Genomic DNA, 18,753 nt, shown 5'->3' on the forward strand with positions numbered 1-18,753 from the left:
TCATGCAACTTAACTATTACCTGGATAAAACTTATTATTCATTACTTAAAAGTATAGTTACCTTCACGATTTCAAAAATAATTTATTAGTAGTAATATCCAAAACACCAGAGCACCCAAAAAATTTAAATAAAATATAGTAGATAAACTTAATGTTTTTCATTTTAAAGGTGTAAACCGCCGACGCTATGGAAATATTAGTGTGGCGGATTTTTTACAGGACTAGTTGCCTCCATTTTCAATTTTCACGCAACCTTCCCATTTCTTTTTATTTTACAATTTTTGGTCTCTGCCACATTAAATTTTAAAGATCTCCATTCTTTCAAAATAGACTACATTTATCAGTTAAAGAATTTTTTTTCTCATTAATGAGATGGATCTCATTCTCGTACTAACAATACTCCAATCACTTTTTCTTTTTCTCTCTTACTTTATCAATTGTGCATTAAATCCGTGTTGTTTAAAATGTTACTTATCTATATCATATTAAACTCGCTTCCATTTTAAATATTCATACTACCTTCCCAATTTTATTACTAGTACTTTATTTTTCAATTATTGGTTTTTGCCATATTAGTAAACTCGAACTTTATCGAGTACACGTTAATATTTTATCACATTTGCAGCAGTTGAATATCCATTAATTCCAGTATTTTTATTACAACGATATCCTTCATGATAAAGATAAAACACTAAGTTATAGATATTGATAAACATTTCACTATCTTGAAATAATAGCAAATCGGAACAGTGAAACATTTAAATTCTGTACAATATTTAAGGCATACCGAAAATAGAATGTCTGCCGTAAATCGTAATATACAAGGTGGTGGGCACATGAATGCATAATTGTGTATCTTGTACGTCATGAAAATAGTAATAAGAAGGAATATGATTTTCAGTTAAATAACAAAATCCCCCGACAGACACACGAGCCTAGTGTCATAATGCCGCAATCACCATCACACAATGCGGCAACAAACAACCATTTATGCAATTTCTCTCTATCTTTATCAAATTTTACTCAACATTCATATATGTCTCCTTCAAGGGATCGATCAACTACTATACATCTACTATAGCAACCAAAAAACAAACATTTTAAAGAATAAACAACTTATTGACAACTCTCACCAATCGCCCATGAAAATCTCAATGCTGCGGAGGTGCCACCATGAGGCGCTCCTCCTCGGTGAGAGAGTGGCGGAAGTGGCAGCGGTGGCCATAGGGGCAGACGTCTCCGGCAAGCACCATGCGACAGACCTCGGTCTTGTAGCGCGGGTGCCTTATCACCGGTCGCAGCTCGTTGATCCCGTGCGCGAATTGGCAGTTCTCTCCGTAGGGGCAGGCACCCGTCTCCTGCCACTTGTTGCAAAGCTCCGTTTTCGTCATTCCTTGGTTGTACACATCCAGCTCCTCCACATTTTCTGCTGTGGACCCACCCACATACACTCTTTGCTGCTCACGCTAATCACAACAACACCAACACCAACACATAGTCATACACTTAACTTAATTTCCGACCCTTAATCAATTTTCAATCTATTTTTCAGTCACAAAGAAATAGGAGATGACTTCAAGTTCAATAACACCGTAGGATTTCCGTAATACCAGCACATCACAAAACAGCTGAAATGATCGGATTTCGGCATTAGATCAGATTCAGCTTACGAGACATTTTAATTCAACACAATGAACATCGTTATACATTAAATTAGCCTGTGCATTTATTGATTTTTGCATATATGCGAAGAAAACGTTCACACATATCAACATTGAAAATATACATATAGAGCATCGATTTGTACCAATTTCGATTCCAATCCACTGTTACCAATCGTTGATTAGGTGTATACACAAAATGTGCCAGGTTTAAGATACTCCAAATCAAATATGAGACGATCGATTTTACACTATTTAACATAATGTGCTATTGATTGCGACTAATCAAAAAGTTGCGATTAATTAAAGTTGATGAGCGACTCACCAATTCAGGAGTGGGTTGACTCACTACTTTGTCGCCAGTTGTGTCTCGACCTGGCCGAGTCATCTTCAGGAAACCACTAGTGCGCACAGAAATGCTCTTCGGAAGCGTGACTCTCTCAATACTCCTCCGCTCGACACGATTGAGTTCGGCGAGAGGCTGAGTCAGGCTCAGATGAGCGGCGGCGGCCGAGGGAGAAGCGACGTTCAGGCGGTTGAAATCGGATAAGAGGCGACCGCGCGAGAATAGCAAGGCAATCCGGTGCGTCAGATCCGCATTGGAGAGGCGGAGAGAGTCGTTGTCGCGGCGGAGCGCGTCGGCCTCCTCGATCGCGTCGTGGAGCTGAGCGAGACAGAGCGTGTAGCGATTGTAGAGCTGCTGATACTCGACGACGCAGCTGGCGTCCTGGATGCGTCGATCGGCGTCGTCGCCGCCGTCGAAGGAGGCGGTATCGGAGGTGGTGCTCGACGAGTGATTCTGGAAGAGCGAGGAGTAGAAGGAGGCGTCTGAGTTCACGTAACTCGGCGACGTCGGAGGAAGGAACGGATTGGTGAAAGAGAATAGCAGCGACGCCGCCGCTGATTTATCGGCGGCGGAGGAGGCGAGAAGAGAATCGTATGAAACATCCTCTCTCTGCATTTTGAATTGAGATTCAAAGAGAAAGGGGAGAAGAGAATTGAAACTGTAGAGGAAACAGAATGCAGTTAAGCAGAAATATAAAGCAGGGGAAGGGAAATACTCGTGTGTGCGCGGGTGCAGGGGGTGTGTTGCGTGGAATTGAATTTTTGGCGGGGAAAAATTGCTGTTAGGAGGAGGGACACAAGGGTAGATGTGGAACCGTTAATAGGAAAAGCGTAACGAAAAGGAAAGGTGGTGACAGTGACATCACTGCCAAACTCTGCAGTTTGTTGGAATGAGTTTTTAACATATAAAACCATTATTTAAGTTCTTTTTTTTAATTTAATTCTATTTATTATTATTATTATTATATTTGAATAATGTGGCGTGGGATATAAGATTAGTAAGGTGAAGAAGCTGCTTTCCGACACTAGTCTTACTTAAATTGACGATAATTATGATTGAGAATATGAGGTTGATAAAAAAAGGCTTTCTTCGCTAATTTAAGCAACCACCTTTCAGTTACCATATTACTCTAATATGATTTTATTCAATTCTCTGTGTATGTACGCAAATGACTATCTTATGTAAAGATAAATTAGTTCGTTTTAAAAAATCAGTAATATTTTGTCTAGTCTAATTTAATTAGTGTTTGGATTTGGTTTTAATATTCATAGCTAAGGCCTAAGGGTATGTTGTGGTATTGACCTATTGTGTGTAGAGAGAGATAGTTGCTTGGTTAATACTACTCTAACTAATTCAACAGATTAACCTCCATATATCCCTATCCATATGCATGTATGAATTTGTGGTAGGGCCTTCTCCTTGTGGGCTTTGTCATGTTTGTTCTAAACTTCTATTAGAAAAAATTATTGTAATTTACTAATACCTCCAAAAGTCAAATCCACCAAATTTAGTTTGTCAAGGCCCCGCTTTTAATTCTCCAACTCCAACTAACTTTGTTCTCAAAGTACTAATCACTTCGTTCATAATAAATCACACAACAAATTTTAAGTTCAAATGTGACTCCTATTTTCATAAATTAATTTATACTATTAAAATAATAAAAGTAACTGAAAATTAATACAAGATGAATCTTACTTTTCTTTCTCTTTCCCAAGCTAAATATGCGTATTTTTTACTATGGCATCAAACTAGATGATACATTTCCACTCTTTGATCCTTAGTGTGGTTCATTTACATCTCATCGATTATAAAATTTCCGGTCATCTTTATCATAAACACTCCTTTATCACATTATTTTTATATCTAAAATGTGTTTTAAAGACTTTGGTACGCGTGGTTCATATATGAAAATTCAAACCACGCATAACAAAGTAGGATGAGCAAGGTCTGGGATGAGCAGGGAAGATTTAGTATGCGTGGTTTGTATCCAATAATTTTAACTTCTACATTTTTGTCCTCTTCACTTTCATCCTTATTTCTTTTTTCTGTACGTTTTAATTTTGTAAAGTTTTACCACTCGCACGTTTAATTACATTTCAATTTATGTTCTACGATTTTTGGTGACATGGAGATTCTTAGTTGCAGCCCAGCCACAATATATCGCAAGAAACCTAGTCCCACAAAAAAGCAGAATAAATAATCAATAATTTTATTGAAAGTTATGACTATTAATTTAACAACGTTGTCGGCTATCTAGGTTCTACTTTTGCACGAAAATTGCGTATATATGTTTTTAAATCATCTTAAGAGTCCCTTCTTTTTTTTATGTAACATATTTAATCTTATATCATTGAAATGCCACGTTGATCTACCTTTTTTTAGAAAAACAATAAACAGAAAAGAAAAGTCAAACAAAATGTTTACATCCTTGGATTAATAATTTGAATGTCTGAAACTTATACTATAAACTAGTCTCAATTTGAAGATCGTATTATTCTTCGAATAAGACATTAAATTTGCGTTACAGTATGATTAAATTTTCTGAACCAAAAAAATAAGTCTCATCATATTCATATTGGCCCAACCAATTTTGACTGTAGTTTAAAATTCACGTGTGGCCCAAAAAGAAAAAAAAAAGGTGCTGCCATCAAATGATTCAAATTCATATGTGGCCCAACCAATTTTGACAACTATACTTCGAAATTCATACGTGCCCAAATCACTAACGAATCTTAACTTCAAAACATATTTTATCTTGATATATACACGACCTCTGTAATTTTTATAGAAAATATATAAATTAAAATATAGGACAGGTGTATGTGCTTGCCCGAAACCATTAGTCCACGACCACAAGTATAGGTGTCAGTGTTTCAGTAACTATAATCATGATTAAAATAAATCTTATGGAATATATGAATCCTGATTAATATTTTCCACTACAAATTAAAGCTTAAAATTATTAACAAAACTATTAAATTTTAATTCTAAAAATAGTCATACATTTGGTTATAATGAATCCTACGTCATAGTTGTTATAGTATTAGACTAAATTCATTCCAGAGTAATAATTTTCGTGGAGCGAGGTGTTTTTTTCTTCATAAAAATTTATTATTGGAAAAAATGTAAAATGAGTCACACATTGATTAAACCTTCTAGGAGCTAGATGAGTAATAGTCAACAATCATAATGAATTTGAAATTAATTCCATGAAAGCAACTATACTCATTTCGATTTGCAACATATCGCAGGCTATGTTTGAAAATTGCATCCTAAAGAAAAAGATAGAAAAGTATATTACATGAAGTGATGAATGAATTCTTACCTTATTTAATAGCGCTAGTTAAACGTTGCTTGAGCATGTGATTAGGTTAGGTAGACTTAGAGTAGTGCCAACACTAATTGAGGTATACATGATAATTGAGTAGATGATAGAGGACTTCTTATTTATCTACTCGGACAAAGGAGATGAGAGATTTTCTACAATCTTCTTAGAAATATTCGGGGCATATGCGACATGAATTGATGTAGTGGTGTGGCATGTGTATATCGAGCCTAATTCGGCCATGAATTATTTGGCAAGATGCAGGTCGTTGGTACAATAGTTGAGACATGATGCAAGCATAAGGAGCCATCATATATCGAGGTAAAAAAATTGTTATTTTATCTAAAATTATATACAATGAATGTCAATGAATATATTGCAATTTATATCTCCAGAACTATAAATATGTTACCTAATGCAATAAGTCACACAATTCCAATATAAAAATACAAAATAAATGTATACCTACAACGGTTGGGTGGCTCCAAGAAACAATACCTTTATTATGAAGAAGCATTAAAAAAACCAATTTAATTATTAATATAACCACTGCACATCCTACCTATAATCAAGTCACTCCAACAATCACATCCCTCAACAAATTAATCAAATCCCCCAACAAAAGTCACTTGCAAGAAAACAGTAAAAATAGTCATATCCATGATACAAATCAGATATTCAATCCCATTAAGATGATAGTAGTAGAAAACATGATTTTAACATGACAAAATATTTGCAAATTAATTAAAGGTAGAAGGTGTGAGTGACTACTTGTTGTAGCCGAGTTCAAGCGAAGCCACCATGGACTTATAAATCTCGAGCACGAGGCGGTTCTCGAACTCGGTCCTCGAATACGCCATGGGAGCATCCCGGATCCGCTTGGCGCCGAAGGCCGTGTCGGCTGCGCCCGAGGTGCCTGCGATGTTGGCGAATTTAAGCATCATCTTCATGTACGCGTTCTTGAATCTGCACCACAGCTTCATCGGCGACGCCAGCCTCACCAGCCGCAGCTTTGGGGTCAGCCGCAGCCGCCATGACCGCTTTGAGCTGTTCAGCCTCACCACTTTCAGGCTTCTCCGGTTTGGCGGGGAGAGCCGGTTGTATCCTCTCTTCCTCCACCTCCTCGTCACCGGGCTCCCGTTGAACGCCGTTATTTCCATTGCTTTAATTTGTTTAGAGAGAGAGAGAGAGAGTTTGGTGAAGATGAAGGTGAAGTTTGAGGAGGGATTTATCTTGTTTATATGGGAAGGGAAATTGTTGTAGGGTTGGTCTAAGGTTTTAAGTCAAATAAAGCCGGTATAATTTATGGCTGAATTATTGTTTTTAATATAGATTATATTTATATTGTTGCGTACCAATATTTGTGGAAGGTCTAATTCTAGAATTGGGTTTACCAATTACATAAAAGTACTTCGTCCTTTTAAGCATGAGGTCCTTCTGTCCATGTGAATGAAGCAAACTATTTGGCCAGTTCCCGACCGCTTATTGCATTGACTGTTGGGATGCGCGAAGAATTAGTCATCTGGTTGTTGGCAAGAGGGTTACTTTGGGGATACCGAAAGATGAAGAATTGGATTCAATATAAAGAATTAAGTTTTCTTACAGTTTTAATTTGGAAAATTATTGGCTTTACAAGTTCAGACTGAATAGGTTTTCTTGAGTCGTTCATTAAGTATTTGCATCTTATTTTAGTCAAGAAACAAAAGCATGATATTTTTTGGTGGCGTGGAGAAGTTGAAGGGTGGAAGTAGAATTTTCAATTATTCTATATTAATTTAGTTCAACTCCTAATAATAAAATTAGAAAGATCGCATAAATTTTGGTTTTAGAAAAATTCAGAAGCCCAGAAAAAATGTAACGGGAACACGTGGGTGTGAAAACTTGCTATGTAAAGTTTTGAGGTTGAATATTTTCTATTCAGCATTTATTTTATTTCTCATTTTGATTTGTACAAGTGCAGTCAAATTAAGCATATAGTATCATCCCCCATTCAAACATTTATACAACGAATCATGAAAAACATAATAAAATAAACAAATTACAAACGGCGAGGATTTTCCGGATGAAATGGGTCGCGATCACCATACGGAAGTCAAGTTACGGTGGTCAGAGCAAATTATTATTGTATTATTGCTTACTTATCCTTTATATATTTTGTTTCTATTGTGTAGTCACCCATGACGTTCTGAAAAACACGTATATATCTACATTATATGGGTCTAGAATAAATTATAATTTTTTGTCAGCATCTTATAATTGAGTGTAATTAAGAAATTAGTTTGATGAATTTAAACTGAAAATAACCAACCACCTAAAGCTTTAGACCACTCTTATTTTAAAGTAATTAACTACAATCAATGACCAAATTTTTTAATAATAACGAGGCACATATTGAATACTTTAATTTCATATGATTATAGAAAGGTTTCAGATACTTAGTACATAAATATAGTTTCAAAAAATTGTTCTAGATGAGATGCAAACGGTACTTCTAGCTAGCCTATTGTTGAGTAGATTAATTCATCTTTACATCATCTAAATTAGTAACTTTTATGATCATATAGCCATTTCTCAATCAGTTTATACCTCCTGAACTATGAACTAGTTTTCTTGTGCAAAATACCTTAAATAATGGAATATGAAGTGTATACAACAAAATATTATTGTTGTTTGCTTTAACATTAATCAAGAACTATTATACTAGGGATAAGATAGTGGTTGTATTCACCTAATATTAGATATATCTATATTTATAGATGGTGGTAAAGCAATAATGAATTACGCGGCTTTATTTTAATTACATGCCCTGCAACTACTAGAAGTTATTATAAGTATAAAAGGAAATAAATGCGGATATATATTTAAATGGAGCTTCTCGAATCTGGAGCATCAAATTAGATACGGAATGAATTACTAGCTGGAGAATAAAATCACAAGTCGGCAAAGAAGTAGGAGCACACCAATAATCAACAATAGTATTATCCCAAAATGAAAATGGCGAATAAAGATTAAAGAGGACAAAATTACTTTTAAAGGTAAGAATGGAAAAGAAATAAGAGTGAGAATTTCTTATCCATCATTATCCCTCATATGTTACTACTAGCTATAACCAAAGTGAATGCAACCTAAGGTTAGTAATTAGTAACATAAGATTATATTTATGTAAAGTGAAGATTTTTAGAGAGAGAGATGATTAAAAGTGAAGATTGGGAAAAGTAGATGAATTAATTCTTATGATGAGAGCCTAAAATATGTACTTAGGCGAAGGAGCTGACAGATTAGTGATGAAGGAAGAAACATATTTTTACGTAATTAGCTGTTAATCTTTGAAATTAGCAGACCGATTAGGAATTTAGGCACTTCCATTGTATTTGATTTGATTCTCGTGCTATCATTATGCCATAGCAAAAGTTAGATAAATCTATAGTATTGGGGAATGGGGATGATGCGCAGTCATGCTTACAAATTTCAAACTATGATTTAGACTATTAAAAAATGTTAATCGATGACAAAATAACAGAAAAAGAAATATCAACACGGTGTTAACATAATGTTAATACAATATCAACCATTAACACTATAATGATATTTTTGTTGATATTATTTGTCATCTATTGACATTTTCTAACAATTCAGATTATAGTTTAGAGTTTGTACAATATTTGAAGTTTGCGTTTGATTACATTCGATAAGATATCTACTTACGCCCAATTAAATACTAAGACATTGCCCAATTAAATACTAAAACATAAAAATGTCTTTTTTCAAGTTTGACTAAAATAATTTTATATATTTGGTAATAACAAAGACTAAGAAACTATTGATTCTTCACCCGCCAAAATGGAATGTGCATCGTCTTTCCCTTGACTTGCAAATATTATACAACAAGAAAAGGAATAAACATCAAAATTAGACATATTAATTGTTCATTTAACATGTCACACTCTATACAAATGTGGTATCAATTTGCATTCAAGCACTCTTCCAAAATAGACAGTGGATACTGCAAGCCATTTTACTCCAAATCCAATATACAGAATTCAAGATCCTTGAGAATTTTTACATACCTGGGAATCTGCAAAATCAAGAATTCAACAACATATTCAATTTCGAGTGCCTGTGTCTTGCTTTGTCAGCTATCTTAAGCCAAACGCCACAAAAATTGGTGGTGAACACCCTTGCAGTGTCAAGGAAGCGAATCTTGCGACTTGGATGTCATGCTACCCTTGAGTAGACCGGCATCGTCATCCATACACAGGTCGACAATTTCCACCTTATGTGCATTCGAGTCTTCGTTTTTGATCCCGTTCAAAGCATCCAGCACTTCTTGCATCGAAGGTCTCATATCCTTCTCCTGCTGCAGACATCTGAAAGCCAATTCTGCAACCAACGTAACCATCCTTCTCACCGAGCCATTCGTGTTGAGTTCCAGGCTTGAATCAACCAGCTCGTGCAATGTGTGGTTTTGAATCTTGTTGATAGCCATGTTTGATAAATTGATGTCATGGCGATGCCTGTTGGTATCTACTGCCGGCAGTGATGATATGAGCTCAATTAGCACAACCCCAAAGCTGTACACGTCGCTCTTCTCTGTGAGTTGGTAGCACTGGTAGTACTCAGGGTCCACATAGCCAGGAGTCCCTTGTGGAGCAGTCGACACATGAGTTACGTCGTTGGGGAATAGCCTCGACAACCCAAAATCAGCAACTTTTACATGGAAATCATTGTCCAGAAGAATGTTGGTGGTTTTCACATCCCGGTGTATGATATCTGATTTATGTAGATAAGCTAATGCATCAGCTGTTTCCACGGCGATTTGCAGCCTAATAGGCCAAGATAGCAAGCCCGATTTGGCACGTTTTCCATGCAGATGATCTGCCACTGTCCCATTCGGTATATATTCATACACAAGCAGTAGCTCCTGGCTTCTCCTAGAAGTGCAACCATAGAGTGTTACAAGGTATTGGTGCCTTAACCGAGTCAGAATCTCAATCTCATTTATGAACTGCTCTGCACGCTTGAAATTGTTCTCGTATAAGCGCTTAACTGCAACTACTCGACCATCAGAAAGCACCCCTGTTTGAAAATTGAAAGTCACATTTTCAGCTTCTGCACTTAACAAAGAGAAGACTATTTTTTTTTATCATGATGATCGCGAAGGATGGGATACGAACCATAGTATACAGTACCAAATCCACCATCTCCAAGTTCTCTAGAACGATCAAATTTGTCAGTGGCTTCTTCAAGTTCGGCACAGCTGAAGACCTGCACCCCAAAATCTGAACTTTCCCTACCGAATTCCGACTTGGTAGATGGATACGAAGGTATGCTCTTGGTGTAATGATTCGAAGGCAAGGAAAGTAGGCCTCTCATGGAAGGAGAAGAACGAATATCCTTGCTTGCAGTCTGAGAGGACATCAATGCAAGCTTCTGCTTCCTCTTTTGCCTACAATGGAAAATCAACCATCCCAGGCCAACACCGGTAAGAATTGCACCAGCTATGAAAAGACCTGCACACGCACATAACGAAAACATATTAAGCTTTTCTATCATTAGACATTTGTGTGAAAGAGAATAAGTTCTACACTTCTGATGGCAGCGTACCTATACTCCTTTCCGTATTTCGGTTTCCTGCAACAACCAAGAACTCACAAAATAAGAGTATGTAAAGAATTCTAAGAACCTCAGGATTATACTACACAACTAGGAACGAAACTGGAAGTTAACCGGCTTATATAGACTATAGAATAATAGAGATGAAGAACATCTATACTCTAACAATTTACATAGCAGCACAAACAATCAACAAGTTTATAATCTATTCCAGAGTCATTACAAACAAACGAATTTTCAAAAAATGGCATTGCTATATAGTATGTACCTATCCCAACTCTGCAACTACGATTCTACTCACATAAACATGTCATTCACAGTGATTCAAATAACAACCATAACATCATGTCATTATCTACAAATTCAATTCAAACAATTCCTCCATGAACATGACCAATCAATGACACAATCTAACTACCTAATTCACCAATTCCAATCAAACACACACATAATTACCGTCTGGAGCATCCTCAGGACTAGGTGCCGGCGGGAGCGTCAAAGGAAAAGGACAAACCCTACCGCCGCAAATGCAAATGAGCTGATCCGTAAACCCGCATTGCCCGCCCAAATTGTTGCATTGGGAGCACAATCTCTCATCCCGCACGCTGTAACTGACGTTGAAACCCTGCATCAACGCCTCCCCAAGGCTCAGCGTCGAGTTCGTCAGCCGATTGCCGGCGATCTTCAACATCGGCACAATCACACTAATGTTACAGGTCATGATTTTCAGAATCGGATCGATGGGAAGTGGGCCGACCCAATAAAACGCGCTGGAGAGATTAGAATTAGTGGAATCGCACTTGATGCGATTGTCTCGCTCGAGGATCAATTCGGTGGTGTTTCTCCCCGTGGAATTGAAGGCGGATGTGTTGCAGCCGTATACCATAGTGAGCTGCTCGTTTTGGGGGAGAGTGGTGTATGTGAAATAAGAGGCGTTTAGGGTTAGGTTGCGGAATTGGGAAGGGCAAGTGTTGTTGTAGAGATCGGAGCGGGCGAGGAGGAGCGATTTCTGATTCTGATCGAGGTGGAGGACGCGGAAGGTGGCGGCGAGCTCGGTGGTGTTTCCGGTGCGGCAGGTGAGGGCGAAATCGGGGATTCCGCAGTGGGAGGGGCGGTCGCCGCCGTGGAAGGGGAATGTAACGTTGGTGATGGAGCCGCAGGAGAAGGTGCGGTCGCAGTTGGGGTAGGTTTCGAGCTGGCAATGCGCCGCGGAGAAGAGGAGGGCGGCGAGAATGAGGAGGGGGGGCATGGCGGCGGTGGAAGAGTGAGAGGGAAGGAGTTGGTGAGTTTTTAGGCATGGTGGGGAGATATTTGAACGTTGAATTTCAAATGGAATCGGAGCTTAGCTGCCTTTTGTTGACTCTCACGTCGTTTTCGGAATCATACGGATTTATTTATCTGTAAATTCGCGACTTTCATTAGTAGCAAATCAATCTCAATCTTACGTCGCTGCCTTTCATATTATTATGTTTTTGTATCTAACGATATCCAACTATTATATGGTTGTGGGGTTCTATTTGTTAGGCAATATAAATATTTAGGTGAAGTAACTTAGCAAATGCAAATCCATAATTGATGGCTTCTTCTTTGACTCATTTGCTGACATAGAAATTGCATTGAATATTTGATTTTACGGTCGGTGGTGGGTGGTGGGGCAGGGGAAAATAATCATGAACAAGGCCTAAATAAATGGTGGTGGAATAATCTAAAAAATAACTATCATTATACTATTCCCTCCGGTCACCAATACTTGTCACAAGTTGACTTGATACAATCATACAGGTTTAAAATATTAGTAGTAGAATAATGATCCTAAATTTAAATATTAATTACTATTTCCGTCTCCCAAATATTTGCGCACTTTGACTCCGTACGAGTTTTAAGAAATATAATGGAAAGTGAGTTGGAAAAGTTTGTAAGATGTGGATCCTACTTTTAAAGTATTAGTTTTACAATAAAATGTGAGCAGGAATGATTTAGTGGAATATGAGGTCCACTGCCAAAAAATGGTAAAAGGTGAAGTGTGTTAAACTTTCAGGGACGGACCGAAATGGCAAACTGTGTCAAACTTTCAGGGACGGAGGTAGTATATAATAAAATGTAAGTGAAAATAAGTTAGTGAAATGTATGATCCAATACCAAAAATAGTACTCCCTCGTCCCAAGATAAGTGACTTACTTCTTTTGGGCACGGAATTTAAGGAATGGTATTTAAATAAGTTAAAGTGGAGAGAGTAAAGTATGAGAGAGGGGAAAGTAGAGAAGAGAAGAGAGAATAAAGTAGGTGGAGAATAAAGTAAGAGAGATGACTTTTTGCTAAAAATGGAAATAGGTCACTTATAGTGGGACACCCCAAAAAGGAATACAAGTCACTTATTTTGGGACGGGGGGAGTACTTTGTGCAACTAAGTTGAAACAAATCTTTTGAGCACGAAGATTAAGAAATTGTGTTGAAAAATATGAGAGAGAAATAAAGTAGGAAAGATAAAGAGAAAGTAAAGTAGATGGAGGAAAAAGTAAGAGTGATTAGATGTTTTTTTTTTTTTATATAAAGGAAATGACTCAACAACATAGTTGAGACATACCAAAGAGAAATACGACTCAATTTAGTTGAGACGGAGGGAGAAATAAAAAATAAGTGTGACAAATATAAAATATTGGTGGATCGGCTAAAAAGAAAACTAGTGATAAGTATGGCAGACAGAGGGAGTGGTATTTAATATGCATTCTTCTAATATTAGTACAGTATTTTCTAAAATCAAATTCTTATTTAAAATAATAATAATAAAGAATATTATAATTTGTAAAATATTTCTATTAAAAACTATTTTTATTTTGGTCCGTTTTCTTAATATTAGAAATTTCTTTTTAAAAAAATATTTTTTCTCATAAGATGGAATCCATTATCCACAAATAATACTTCAATCATTTTTAATTTTTGTCATTCTCTTAGTGTATCAGTATTATAATTCATAACATTTTAAAAGCTTCAATTTTTTAAGACTAGTAGTATAATTTTTATAAATTTTGGAATATTCATTTCGTCTCCCTCGTTATAGATTCTAAATCCGCTACAACATAAAATACATGGTATACATGATTTATATAGTAAAAAGATGAATATATGTAAGACTATGAAATCAAGTTATTATATAAATGAAAAAGTAGTTACAAAATCAAATAATTATAGGTTGATCCTTAAAACAATGACTTTAAGTTCGAGTCACTCGCTCGGTGTTTATGAATGTAAATGTATACCAATGTAGTATTAAAGTGATCAGAGTGTTAGTGATATGTCGTTTTTGTCCACACGATATCTTTATCCATGTCAATAAAAAAAATGAAAGTACAGATTATATCAATATAAAGACATTAAATTATAAGGTTGATTTAAAAAGTATTCTATTTGAAAAAACTTTTAGAAATTTTTTGTTTGGCATGAAAAATAATACTCTCTCGATTCCATTTTTATCTTTTTAATTCAAATCTAAATACGTAACTTTTACTCATGAATATTTTTTTCTTTTCGATGAGACGAGACCACCTTTATCGGAGCCCTCCCTAGTCACTCCTCACTACTAACTACTACCTCCGTCCCCAAAATTTGCTACACTTTGACCCGACACGGGTTTTAAGAAATGTAACGGAAAGTGAGTTGAAAAAGTTGGTGGGATGTGGGTCCTACTTTTAAAGTATTAGTTTTATAATAAAATGTGAATATGAATGAGTTAGTGGAATATGAGGTCCACTACCAAAAATGGTAAAAATGAAGTGTATCAAATTTTTAGGGACGGAACGAAATGGTAAACTATGTCAAATTTTCAGGAACAGAGGTAGTAAAAAAAAAACAAAATTGAAAACAAGATCTCTCTCTTTGACAATAGTCGACGGGTTGGGTTAAAGAGACCAAATGGTCTCCCAATTAACTTTTTTTTATTGATAAATGAGGTTTGCACCATTTGTTACAATTTATTTGTTAATAAAATTTTATAACAAAAATCATAATTTTTTGTCATCTATAAATAGAGACTAAATTTATTATAGTTCTTTCCACAAACAAAGAGAACTATGCATATCTCTTATCTAAGTACCAATTATGTAGAGTGTCTATTTCAATTGATTCAATTCAATTATGTTTTTGTTTGTTTCCTATATATTCAAGTGCGTTATTTTTTGAGTTTTTTTTTTTATAAATTCACAATTATAAAATATTTTAGTAGTATGTATAATAATAATATTATTAAAAAACAATATAAAAAGATATCATATATATACTCCATCCATTGCAGAAAAATATGAACATTTGGGACGACACAATAATTAATGCACAACTGGTAAAGTAAGAGAGATATAGAAAGAAAAAATAATTATAGTATTGTTAGTGGAGATTCCAAAATAATGTATGATTGGGTTGGATGACTATTAGTAATGTAGAAGAGATAGAATCTAATTAAATATTGAAAAAGTAGTTAATTGACTTGGGTCAACTGTTTTGATAAACATGACCTAAACTTTATTAACCATTAACAATACTTCGATTATATTTTTTCTTTGTATCTCTCTCTCATTTTACGGACTTTATATTAAAACTCTGGCAATTTTTCAAATTCTTTATTTTTATGGGACAAAAAGAGTATTGATAAAGAATATAATTTGTGTAAATATAATATCCATGGAAATGATTTCTGATAGATTGCATATCATACATTGAAAATACTAAGAAAATATTCTTAAGATTTTGAACTTATATTATTAAAATTACATTAATCAATTTATCACTATGTCCATACACAATGGTTTTCGTTGTTTTTATCATTTAATCGAGGAGGGAAAGGTTTATAACTTATTTGGACTTTATTGTGGACTTAGGGCTGGTTTGATCGCTTATATAGAGTTTGACAGGATTTCATAGAAACAATCCATTATTTATGATTTAGATATGGAGTAGCTATCGTAGTATGTTGTTTGGTTGGTCTGATTTTTTTCATATGTTTTGTTAACTTCGGTTTGATATGGAAAGTATAATCACTGATATAGCTCAAGAGTGTCTATACAAAGCCCTTCTCTTCTTCACTCAAAGAGGCAATGCACCCTTTCTTTGATCTTTGAATGGTACTTGATTCATAAAGAATGAATCTTTTGAAGTCATACGGACTTTCTAAAAAAAATGCTACGCTCCGCGTGTCACGAGATATGGATCATTCTAATCGAAGAGTCATACCTGTCGGACTTATTACAGTAAGGCCAATTCACCAGCCAGCCAGTGTGGTGGCATAAATAGTGACATATTTGTCCTTATTAATTTTTCAAAATGGCAGTTTTCTCCTCGTCTACCACCTTGGCGGTAAAACTCAATTTTCGTTCCCGCTCACAAATTTACATTGCCTATTCAGCTATTTGGGACTGAGGACACAAGGTGTGAACTCAAAAACTAGCAACTCAACCTCGTCCGTCGGCTGAAATTGGGAGTACCTGGTAACGTTCCATCCTCAAATCTGGTATGATGCTCTGTGTTTCAATTGTTTATCCCTGTTCCGGTGTGCCCTAATTTGGCCTATTTAATTCCGTGTTGTGTTATACTGTCGATTTGTATGACATAGCCGTATTGCAAGGCTTCACTACGCGAATTCATGAGTGTATGCCTTGCATCTTCAATTTGTTGGCAAGTTCACAAATAAGGTCTGTTTTTAGTCGTTTAATCGCTCAGTTACTGGGCATATTTCCGCTGAGCCCTTATTTTAGTTCATTCATCTCCAATTTGTTGTTCTATGGGTGGGCTATTGATTGTAGTCTTCTGACGATTATAATGTAAACATTACAATTGAAGTTATTGTTTTTCTATTGTCTTTTGGCGATATTGCTTGTTCCCTTCTAATCAAATCAGATTTGTTTTGATGTCTATCCAACAGATGAGTGTTAGTGGGAGCAACAGTAGTCCTTTAACGGACGGTAGCACACTACTTTAAACTCTTTAATTCACCGTATTGGTATTACCTTGTTCACTTTCATAGCTGCTGTCTGATCCATTGTTGTCTTTTCAGGTACCTTGGATCTATCGAACAGAATGGATAAATGTGACAGGTCGAGGCATTGTTGGTCACCCCGTGAGGAGGCGATCCTTATGACGGCACTGAAGGAGTTGGTGGCAACCGGATGGAAGTCGGACAATGGGTCCCGATCGGGATATCTAACTCGTTGCTTGGAGGCTCTTAAGTGTGAATTTCCAAAAACTGATATTTGTGCTCAACCTCACATCTACTACAATATTACAACCTGAAAAAGGAATTACTACTCGCTAATGATGATCCTTGACCGTAGTGGTGTTAGGTTCAATTCTCACGGTGATTACAAGATCGATATTGACGATGTGCAATGGTCCGAAGTCGTTCAGGTTGGTTGTTGAGTTGTATTCTCATAATGTAGCATATTTTGTAATTAGACTACTGACTGTTTGTTGTTGTTAATGACTTGGACAGAAAGATATCAATGCAAAGTATATGAGGAACAAGTCTTGGCCAATGTTTGAGGACGAGAAGGAGGTCTTTGAAAAAGATCGTGCAGAGGGAGCTCGGAGCGTAGACCTTGGGGATTATGTCAACAAAATATATGGTGCAACGGCTGTCGCGAACGAGGACTCGGGGACTAATGACTACATGACATTTGAAAAACTGTTCCCTGATGAAGTACTGCCCGACGGTATTCTTCCCGAGATGATTGGCGAGAGCCCATCACCATCTGAGCGAGCTACTAATAAGGTGTCACCGAAAGTAATCAAGAAGAGGAAAGTGGAAGACAAGATGGATAGAGTCCTCAATTTGATGAGTCGTATCCACGAAGATACAAACGGGAGCCTAGAGGAAATTTCTTCTAGAATTGGGTATAATTATGATCTTAGCACGAAGAGGACCGAGATTTTCCAACAATTGAAAGGGATACCCGGACTGACCATGAAACAACTGTTTTACTTTTCGAAAAAGCTTGTGAAGGAGCCCGAACTCATGGATCTCTTCAGGGGATTGGATGAGGTTTCTCGTCCAGCCTTTGTTCTAGACCTCCTTGAGGACGATGGGCTGATATGAATGCACTCGCTTCATTCGCTCGTGCCACATTTTGTCTTATATATAAAAATATCGTGTTAGGTGCTCTAATATTTTGCCACTGCACTATGGTTTGTCCAATACAGTTTATGTTGGTGGTCTTATGTAAACTTCTATTCAGGTACGCTAGGCTTTGTGAAGCGAAAAACACTTATGTATTTTGATAAATAGTACCCAAATGTGCCTTCACTGAATTTGCAATACGCAAGTCAGACTTTCTTTTTGGTAAATGCTTTCTTTATGGTTACTTGGTATATTAGGGATTCATTATTCTAGTTCTATTAGTCATTACTCCAATCCATAACCATGCTATTCGGAAGGCACCATGCTTACTGACTTTGTTTATATACTTACAACTTCTTTTTTAATGTGCTTCATGCGAATTGATAAACAAATCAAAGAATAACTTATGCAAAGGTCTATTTTAGTTACTTAATACTTGCTCTTAAAATGCACACCACCAAAATACTTTTACACATACAAACAACGTCCCATTACATAGACAAAAGACAACCGGCCTATGGGGATACTAGCTACCCATTTGTTCCACATCAAAACATATAATGCTACAGTCGATTATATTTCCTACAATACCATCGGTGTGCAAGCCTAATATATAATACTGCATTTGAAATGGGTTGGTGAACTGACGGAGTATTACCATCCCTTTATAGTGCTGTTTTGCGGGACGTCAGAAGTGGACTCCACGAGG

The 18,753-nt window shown here is 36.2% G+C and overlaps 4 protein-coding genes across 4 annotated transcripts; 1 reads left to right on the forward strand and 3 right to left on the reverse strand.

Moving 5' to 3' along the window:
* Positions 1 to 879: 879 nt before the first annotated feature.
* Positions 880 to 2,676, reverse strand: LOC125212180 (zinc finger CCCH domain-containing protein 14-like). The gene is made up of 2 exons (XM_048112275.2): positions 1,987 to 2,676; positions 880 to 1,466 (listed from the first exon to the last, which is right to left on the reverse strand). Exons 1-2 carry the CDS (start codon positions 2,620 to 2,622, stop codon positions 1,152 to 1,154), a joined length of 951 nt encoding a protein of 316 aa, XP_047968232.1. The 5' UTR covers positions 2,623 to 2,676; the 3' UTR covers positions 880 to 1,151.
* Positions 2,677 to 5,993: 3,317 nt separating this feature from the next.
* Positions 5,994 to 6,584, reverse strand: LOC125209642 (uncharacterized). Its single transcript, XM_048109230.2, has one exon. It carries the CDS (start codon positions 6,490 to 6,492, stop codon positions 6,100 to 6,102), a length of 393 nt encoding a protein of 130 aa, XP_047965187.1. The 5' UTR covers positions 6,493 to 6,584; the 3' UTR covers positions 5,994 to 6,099.
* Positions 6,585 to 9,226: 2,642 nt separating this feature from the next.
* LOC125213743 (LEAF RUST 10 DISEASE-RESISTANCE LOCUS RECEPTOR-LIKE PROTEIN KINASE-like 1.4) lies at positions 9,227 to 12,272 on the reverse strand. The gene is made up of 4 exons (XM_048114452.2): positions 11,402 to 12,272; positions 10,937 to 10,963; positions 10,507 to 10,842; positions 9,227 to 10,408 (listed from the first exon to the last, which is right to left on the reverse strand). Exons 1-4 carry the CDS (start codon positions 12,192 to 12,194, stop codon positions 9,519 to 9,521), a joined length of 2,046 nt encoding a protein of 681 aa, XP_047970409.1. The 5' UTR covers positions 12,195 to 12,272; the 3' UTR covers positions 9,227 to 9,518.
* Positions 12,273 to 17,242: 4,970 nt separating this feature from the next.
* On the forward strand, positions 17,243 to 18,023 carry LOC148930471 (uncharacterized). Its single transcript, XM_089067397.1, has 2 exons — positions 17,243 to 17,335; positions 17,421 to 18,023. The coding sequence occupies exons 1-2, from the start codon at positions 17,243 to 17,245 to the stop codon at positions 18,021 to 18,023; spliced, it is 696 nt and encodes a 231-aa protein (XP_088923523.1).
* The last annotated feature ends 730 nt before the right edge of the window (positions 18,024 to 18,753 follow it).

The sequence above is a fragment of the Salvia hispanica genome, chromosome 3, assembly GCF_029641045.1.
Source record: "Salvia hispanica isolate PSC_SH4W2 chromosome 3, Shi_PSC_v1, whole genome shotgun sequence".
Lineage (NCBI taxonomy): Eukaryota > Viridiplantae > Streptophyta > Magnoliopsida > Lamiales > Lamiaceae > Salvia > Salvia hispanica.

Excerpts from the sequence above, each read along its gene's own strand:
- LOC148930471 (XM_089067397.1), top strand. The coding sequence starts at position 17,243 with ATGATGATCCTTGACCGTAGTGGTGTTAGGTTCAATTCTCACGGTGAT. Across the intron at positions 17,336-17,420 it reads AATGGTCCGAAGTCGTTCAG|AAAGATATCAATGCAAAGTA; the intron begins GTTGGTTGTTGA and ends TGACTTGGACAG.
- LOC125213743 (XM_048114452.2), bottom strand. The coding sequence starts at position 12,194 with ATGCCCCCCCTCCTCATTCTCGCCGCCCTCCTCTTCTCCGCGGCGCAT. Across the intron at positions 10,843-10,936 it reads AAATACGGAAAGGAGTATAG|GTCTTTTCATAGCTGGTGCA; the intron begins GTACGCTGCCAT and ends GTGCGTGTGCAG. Across the intron at positions 10,409-10,506 it reads ATTTGGTACTGTATACTATG|GGGTGCTTTCTGATGGTCGA; the intron begins GTTCGTATCCCA and ends ATTTTCAAACAG.
- LOC125212180 (XM_048112275.2), bottom strand. The coding sequence starts at position 2,622 with ATGCAGAGAGAGGATGTTTCATACGATTCTCTTCTCGCCTCCTCCGCC. Across the intron at positions 1,467-1,986 it reads GTCAACCCACTCCTGAATTG|CGTGAGCAGCAAAGAGTGTA; the intron begins GTGAGTCGCTCA and ends TGTTGTGATTAG.
- LOC125209642 (XM_048109230.2), bottom strand. The coding sequence starts at position 6,492 with ATGGAAATAACGGCGTTCAACGGGAGCCCGGTGACGAGGAGGTGGAGG.